General features: G+C 56.2%; 2 protein-coding genes across 2 annotated transcripts in view; both read right to left on the minus strand.

The window, feature by feature from the left end:
- The window catches only part of COLEC11 (collectin sub-family member 11), an 11,420-nt gene extending 8,887 nt beyond the window's left edge, over nt 1–2,533 (minus strand). The window contains exon 1 of the mRNA XM_014540541.1: nt 2,477–2,533. Coding sequence (XP_014396027.1) covers nt 2,477–2,533 — 57 coding nt within the window. The remainder of the gene's footprint in view (nt 1–2,476) is intronic.
- Nucleotides 2,534–2,621: 88 nt separating this feature from the next.
- Nucleotides 2,622–6,704, minus strand: RPS7 (ribosomal protein S7). Its single transcript, XM_014540542.1, has 5 exons — nt 6,690–6,704; nt 6,432–6,575; nt 5,860–5,924; nt 2,934–3,084; nt 2,622–2,736 (listed from the first exon to the last, which is right to left on the minus strand). Exons 1-5 carry the CDS (start codon nt 6,702–6,704, stop codon nt 2,659–2,661), a joined length of 453 nt encoding a protein of 150 aa, XP_014396028.1. The 3' UTR covers nt 2,622–2,658.
- Between the last annotated feature and the right edge of the window lie 856 nt (nt 6,705–7,560).

Genomic DNA, 7,560 nt, shown 5'->3' on the forward strand with positions numbered 1-7,560 from the left:
CCCCAGAGGAGGGAGCGGCTGGGGCTGTCCCACCGCCCAGCAAACCAGGCTGGGCCCCCAGTGTTATCTGCAAACAGCTTCCTGTTTGAAACATCCCTGACCTGCTGGGGGCGGAGCAGTGTGGGAACGCAGACAGGGAGTCAGGCTCCCGGGGCGGCTGGCAGAGGCCTAGCTAACTCTCCCCGACACCCAGCATCTGCTGCTCTTCTCGTTCTTTCCTTTTGGAAAAGTGAGTGCCCAGCATCAAGTCACCAACCAGGTCAGGGCACAAGCCAGGGCTGTGGGCTCGATCCCCAGGGGGGACGGGCAGGAGGCAGCGGACCATGACTCTCTCATCATTGGTTTCTATCCCTCACTCCCTCTCTCTCTCTGAAATCAATGCAAACATACCTAACAATAACAATAAAATAAAACACGCCTTTTGGAAGTCAGGACAGCATAGGCGGAGTGGCCACGGCCACCTGGTGTCCCTCAGACGAAAACTAACGTGAATGTTTCTTGTTCCACGTGGGGCTTCACAGGGAAGCCTGAGGGCTTGTCCAGACCCACCCTGAGGTGAGCCCAGCTCACTCCTCCTTGTGCTTCCACGAGAAGGCAACCCATGCCCCAGACGCGTGTTGTGGGGGGCTGGGCGGCTCCCCTTATACAAGGAGGCGAGGCTTCTTTAAGAAAGATGCGTAGGAGATGGTCACGGAAAGCTGGCTTCAAAGTTGTTTATTCGACTGGAAAGGGAAGTCATAACAAATCACAGACATGAAGCCTGACAAGTTCCACGCACCTCACAGGACCGGGAGAAGGGCTCTTTGTTAAACTGCCGACAGCACCCGCACACACACAGGACATCTGAGGAAACGGAGCCACCACAGGCCCGACGTAGGGGGGAGGCGTCACGGACCCCCCATCCAGGGAACGATTCAGGACTCCCCGAAGCAACAGGCAGGTGGTTTCACAGAATCCCACGGAACACTTAGGGAAAATTAACACCAACTCTGCTCCTCCCCCAGCACATGGGAGAGAGCACTTAGCCATTCACCCAGGAGGTTGGTGTTACCCCGAAACCAAAGCCACACGAAGGCAGTGCAAACCCAACCATGGACCATAACCCACAGGGTAGAGATGCAAACACCTTAAAGGTCTTTATTGAAGGTATTACATGTCCCTTTCCCCACTGACCCCGTCCAGCCCGCCCCGCCCCCTTCACCACGCTATTGTCTGTGTCCATGGGCTGCTCAGCTCCCACCACCCACCCTCCCACTGAGATTCCATCTACAGATGCAAAATTCTTTTAAAATATTTTTATTGATTTCAGAGGGAGACAGAAACATCAATAATGAGAGAGAGAGTAATTGATCAGCTGCCTACTACTGATGATGTGCCCTGCCTGGGAATGGAACCATGACCACCTGGTTCTTAGGCTGTGACGCGTTTACTGTGCCTCACAAATGAACACCAGTCGTCAGGAATCACGGTGCTTCTCCTTCCCCTTGGCTCACTCCTAGCTCTCCAGTCCTGACCACTGGTGAAGGCCTTTCCCCTCGTGACCTCTGACCCTCAAGGCCACTTCCAGTGGGAGGAGAATCTGAGCCTCTCCGGTCACTGTTTACATTCCTCAGGGATAAGGGAGACGTCTGGACAGAACAGGCCGGGCTCTGGATGGAATTTCACTGGAGATTCAGCCTGTAGTCCTATCCCTGGGACACTGCCCCTTAGGGCATTCCCCACGGCTCCCCTCCAACAGGACGAGGGCTTCCTTCCTGCAGCTCCTGCAAGTGCAGGGCAACACGAGGCCCGCTCCCTCCCCAGTGCAGACTAGAGTCCCAGCCTGTGTACCCGCTCAGCTGGTCACTCCGGACACAGGACCAGGTGGCCTGGGCGTCATGCCAGGCATTGACGATGGTGGCTGGCAGCTGACCCGAAGCCCTAACGTGCAGCGGATGCTCATCCCGAGAAGCCTGTCCTCACTGCCCCGGCAAACAGGACCAGACCCTGCTTCACCTCCAACTGCCCCGAAGGCCTGGAGAAAACGAAGGGATCCAGTAGCCCACTGGCCCGTTCACACCTTAGATGAAAACCCAATCTCACCCTCACACTTGACCTTTCCAAGACCATGAGAGACCTAACGTGAAGCCCCACATGGACACGCGCGGCCCTGGGGGAGCGGAGGGGAGGGGAGGGGAGGGCTCAGTGAGTCTGGTTCAGTTCTACTGACCAACCGGGCTGGAGGCCTGGCCAGGACACCGAAACGTGCTCAATGCTACTGAGCTGTACACGTGACAATGCCGGAGATGTAAAGCTTGTATGCTTTTTAACCACAAAAGAAAATTAGCAAACACAACACTTTCTCATCAGACTGCGCGTGGAAAAGCCCGTCCCCGTCACACAGCTCAGCTCCTGACACTGCCCGCCTCTCACAGGAGCCATTCAAGCCCGGGCCACCCGACTGCGCGGTTCAGCACTGCTGGGGGCGTGTCTGCACCTTGGGCCGGGCCACACGGAGGCGCTGCTCTGGGGCTACTTCCCCTGACACCGTCATATCCCTGCATCCCGCCTCCCGCCGGGCCTGAAACCTCGCCGAGGAGGGAGCTACACCGTCTCTGAGATTCTGAAAGACCCTCCTCAACACAATACTAAGAATGTATTTTATTTAGTCATTTTTCTTTACAGCTGGAACTCTGGGAATTCAAAATTAACGTCCTTGCCCGTGAGCTTCTTATAGACACCAGAAAAAGTTTCAACCTTCAAGAAAAAAAAAAACATCAAAAATAACAGAATTTTCCTACTTTGCCCCTTGTCCCCATGCACAACCCCTCTAAAGCCAAACCCTGGAAGCAGTAACTTCCCGTTTCCTAACAACCCAAAACAGCCCCGAGGTAGACCCGGCACACGGGTTTCCACCCCGTCCTGGTGCCTCACACACCAGAAAAAGTTTTATCCTTGTGCTCAACGTTGTTCTGCTGCGCTTTGTCCAGATGCACCTTGATGAGCCGGCTGCCGTCCAGCTTCACGCGGATCCTCTTGCCCACGATCTCGCTCGGGAAGACCAGGTCCTCCAGGATGGCGTCGTGCACAGCGGTCAGCGTGCGGCTAAAGGACAGGGACAGTGAGGGTCCAGGGGACAGAGGAGCTCCGCTAGGCCGAGGGCACCTCTGCACGTCACAGCCTGAAGGGCAGGTGCCAGGTCCCCCCAAACCACACCTGCACCCGTTTCCACACACACTCCCGACACCCAATACAGCGACCAGGGCCACAGCCAAACCAGGAGGGTGACAACCACCTACTGATTCATTTGCAAGGTCAGTGTGAGATGCCACCTGGTAAACGAGTCACCAAGCCTCACCAAGTGAATCTCCAGGGAAGGGGCGAGGACTTCACACCCATCGTAGGCGCACGTTCACTTGTACGCCTCCTCAGCTGTCACGCTCATGTGATCACGTTTATCCACCAAAGGTCCTGCAGGAGCTCCCGCGGCCTCTCACCACCCTAACCCTCGTTCTCAACAATCACTCGAGGCAACATCCCACCCCTAGAGACTTCTACCAGCTCTAGGACAGCGGCCCCTGAGGCCCCCCAACTTCCAACCCGTCACCCCTCCCCCCAAACCGCCATGGACCCTGCTGCCCCTGACATCACATCACCTTCGCAGCCCATGGGCTGCTGACAACGGAAGGTCAATGACTCCCACCCTTGGAGGCACCGCCAGGCAGTGCAGGTGGCGGGACTGAGCCAACAAGACAGTCCTCCAGCTGACAGAGCTCCTGTGCCCCGGGGGGTGTCTAGGGCCCTGTCCCCGGATCAGCACGGTGCGTGCGGCACCAACCCAGTGCCCGCCTGGAGGCCCCACACGCAGGGAAGGCTTTCTAGTGGCTCCCAGTCCAGTGACTGCCAGGGTCTCACTGTGACGCGGCCACAGACCACCCGCCACGGCCTCCATCACCTCCAGGGACAGACAAGACAGTGGGTCACTGACCACCGCTGCCCCTTAGAGCAGGTTGTTCTCACAGGGCGGGGCAGGCGCTCAACATGGGAATCCGTCATTATTCCCTTTCAGACAAATCAGATGGAATCAAACCCTGGCCGGTGCCGGTAGCTCGGGCGGTTAGAGCATCGTCCCATACACCATGGGGCTCCATCGCGGTCAGGGCACATGCGAATCAACCACCGAATGCACGAATAACCGGAACAAATCAGTGTCTCTCTCTAAAATCAACAAACATTTTTAAAAAGGCATCTCAGACTCCAACGCTGTCTAACTTCTCTTCAAAGGGCAGCCACAGCAACACAACTTTGATAACCACCAACCAGAGACTGAGCTGCGTCAGCGAGAAATGTTTGAGACTTTGCTACAGATTAAAAGCCAAACAACATGTAAACCTCAGCATTGAATCTGTGAGAGAAAGACGACCCCTGAAGCAGGAAGCACGTCAGAAGGCAGGAGGCCCGGCTGGGCAGGGGGTCCCCCGAGGTGCCCGAGAACTGGGTCTGTCAGGAGGACAGTGGCCACCTGAGGCCGTGGGACCGCAGGTCGGCAAAGAGGAGTGAAGGCGGCAGGTCCGGGGCCAGGTCCTCAGCTGGGCGCAAAGCCGAGGGTCTGTTTTTGTGCTCAGAGCTGAGATCACAAACCACTAAGGTGTCAAGATTAACAAACTAAATGCTCTTGATAATCTCCTCCATCTGACCTCTTGCAAACTAGCTAGGACACAGGAACCTCCCTGGACTTTTCTTTTTACTCTGAGAGCATTGATGAAAGCTGGGGCAGGGGACGAGGGAGGCTGAGGAGGAGCAACAGGGGAGCCCAGGCCGGGCGGCTTTGGCTCAGAAAAGTCAGAGAAAAGGGGCCCTGGAGACAGTCCCAGGGGGGAGCCCGGGACGAGCTGCCGCTGCCCGTCACCCCCGGCTGCAGGTCTCAGGACCCCAGGAAACGCACACCTGAGAGGGGAGGTGGCAGGCTCCCAGGAGGGAGAGCATGCGAATTCCTTAATTCTTATGACACTAAAGCTGCCCAAGGACAAGCTCAAAGGACCGAACCCTATAATTCAAGCCCCGGAAAACCCACACCTGCCTTCCCAGCCTCACCCACCGATGTGGGGCAGTAAGTACATCAGCCCACACCCTGGAGTCCCCCCTGGTCCTACTTCCAGACACAGGGAAGTGGCTTCACCACCCCCAGACCTCCCGCACTGTGACAGCCGCCATGGGCCAGCACTCCAGGCCGTGCCAGTCTCCCCACCTTGACGTTTGTATTTACTTTTTATTATTTTCCCAGGTTTTCTTTAACTACTTACTTTAACAATTAAACAAACCTTTCCTCCCCACCCTGTGAGCAGGGAAGGCATACAAACTACACACTGAAGGCCCATCTGGCAGGGCAGGCTGCGGGCCAACCCTCCCAGCCTGTGAAACCAGAGACTTCGACCGAAGGCGCAGTCCACTATCCTGAGTCACACAGAGAACCCAGGCAATCAAGCTCATGAGCATCGTCACCAGCACCTACCAGTGCAATAGGCTCAACCTGTGACGTCAGCAACAGAAAAGGCGAATTTACCTTAATTCACAGCAAAGACGACAGGGCCGGGCCACCCCCCGCTGTGGGGTGCGCCCTGAACGAAGGGTCCCTTCCCTGTCACTCCTTTGCCCAAGAGCCAAGGACACCACCTCCATCTTGGGCGACAGCCGTGACCATGGTCCCAACCACGCAGCACTGTCATTCCTCCAAACCACAAACTCTTCACCTCCCGTTACCGAGGAAACCAGTCACTCACTAACAAGCCCAGGTGACGTGACTTCAGAAGCCTCCCCAGCTCTTCCTGCAACAGCCCCGGGAGGCAGCGGGCGACACGTTGAGGCCGACACCAGACTCACCTCCTGGGACGCTTCTGCTTATTCTTTGTTCGGCTTTTTGAGTTGGCTTGGGCAGAATCCTTCCTCTGCAAGGGAAACAGTTATCATGCAGCGGCAGCAACAGGACCTTAAGTTGTCAGGGAAACTGTCAAACTGCTTTAAAAACAGACACAGGACAGAACCTAAACTCTGAGAAAGCCAAGCCACCCAGACCAGCAAGTTCCTGAGAAACCCTCCCATCCCCTTTCCTCCAGCCGGTCCCTGGCGTCCCTGCACCCCTGCCTCCACCTGCCTCACCTGCGCAGCGTGAGCTTCAGGCAAGTGATTCTCAGGCAGAAAAATCCTGGCTCAGGTGCCTTCGTTTGATCACCTCTTTAAGCAACTATGTTTTTGCCATTTGAACATTAATAGCAACAGTGTACTCTGCCCCTTTAACCCGCCACAAGCACACCTTCCCCGGCTCTCTACCATCTACACTAGCTTCTCTACATTCACAACAGGGTTACTTGAATCACTCCAAGTGCCCACACAGCCCAAACACGCATGATCTCTGCGGAGTTCACGTCATAGAACCTTCCAGAGCACACAGGTACCTGAGCGATGAAGACCACGTGCTTCCCACTGAACTTCTTCTCCAGCTCGCGTACCAGCCGGACCTGGATTTTCTGGAAAGACTTGAGTTGAGGAACTGGGACGAAAATGATAATAGCTTTCCGACCTCCATCAACTTCGATTTCCTAAAAAAGACAAATCCGGAATCAGCCTACGTGCCCACCAGCAGATGAGTGGGTTAAAAACTGTGGTACGTCTACACAATGGAATACTACGCTGCTGAAAAAAGGAACTCTTACCATTCGCAACAGCATGGGCGGACACAGAGAGCATTATGCTAAGCGTAATAAGCCAATCGGAGAAAGATAAACATCACATGATCCCACCCGTTTGTGGAATATAATGACCAACATGAACACAATAGATCCAGAGACTTAGAAGCATCCAACAGACCGTCCAACCTCAGAGGGAAGGCGGGGAAGGGGAGAGGGGGGTAAGAGATCCACCGAAGGACTTGTGCGTGCATATGAGCATGACCCATGGACACAGACACTAGGGGGGTGAGGGCATGTGCTGGGGGGTGGGAGCGGCCGGGGAGAGGTCAATGGGGGGAAAAGGAGACATGGGCAATACTTTAAACAAATAATTTAAGTTAAAAAAAAAAAGACAGACCAATCCACAGTATAAGCTGAGAGCCTCCACGGTGCACGCTCAGGTGCGGCGTGCACTGTCAGACCGGAGTCCTGACTCCTGAGGCCCTTCTCGGGCCACTTTGCAGCCGTCCCATGGCCGCCAGCCCTCAGCTGTCACTCCTCCTGCCTCACGTGCAGGGACCGCCAGCCTATGAGCGCAGCACAGCTAACAACAGTCCACGGCGGGCAACTACGTTACGTAGCTTCCAACAACCACGGGCTGGCTCTGCTCTGCAGACTCGAAACTATGCGAGACACGCGTCCGAAAGCCCCCCATCGCCTGCACGCGGAGCGCGCGCGCTGAGGACAACAGCTTTGCGAGTAAAAATGGAAACGCGGCCGTCGAGTAGGGAGCCAGGGGTAAACCTGAGCCCAGGGGGTGAACCGCACACCCACCCCCCGTCAAGAATCAGCCCCGCCCAGGGCCGACCCCGCCACGTCCCCTCGTGCGGGGGCAGACGGGGTGGGACAGGCAGGC

The sequence above is a fragment of the Myotis brandtii genome, unplaced genomic scaffold (genome assembly GCF_000412655.1).
Source record: "Myotis brandtii unplaced genomic scaffold, ASM41265v1 scaffold247, whole genome shotgun sequence".
Classification (NCBI taxonomy): domain Eukaryota; kingdom Metazoa; phylum Chordata; class Mammalia; order Chiroptera; family Vespertilionidae; genus Myotis; species Myotis brandtii.

Bases quoted from the DNA above. Each gene is read 5' to 3' on its own strand.
- RPS7 (XM_014540542.1), bottom strand. The intron at 3,085-5,859 runs GTGAGTCTGGTG...CCTGTCCTTTAG, and splicing joins AAGCAGAAGCGTCCCAGGAG to CCGCACGCTGACCGCTGTGC. The intron at 2,737-2,933 runs GATAAAACTTTT...TTTTTCTTGAAG, and splicing joins AGAACAACGTTGAGCACAAG to GTTGAAACTTTTTCTGGTGT.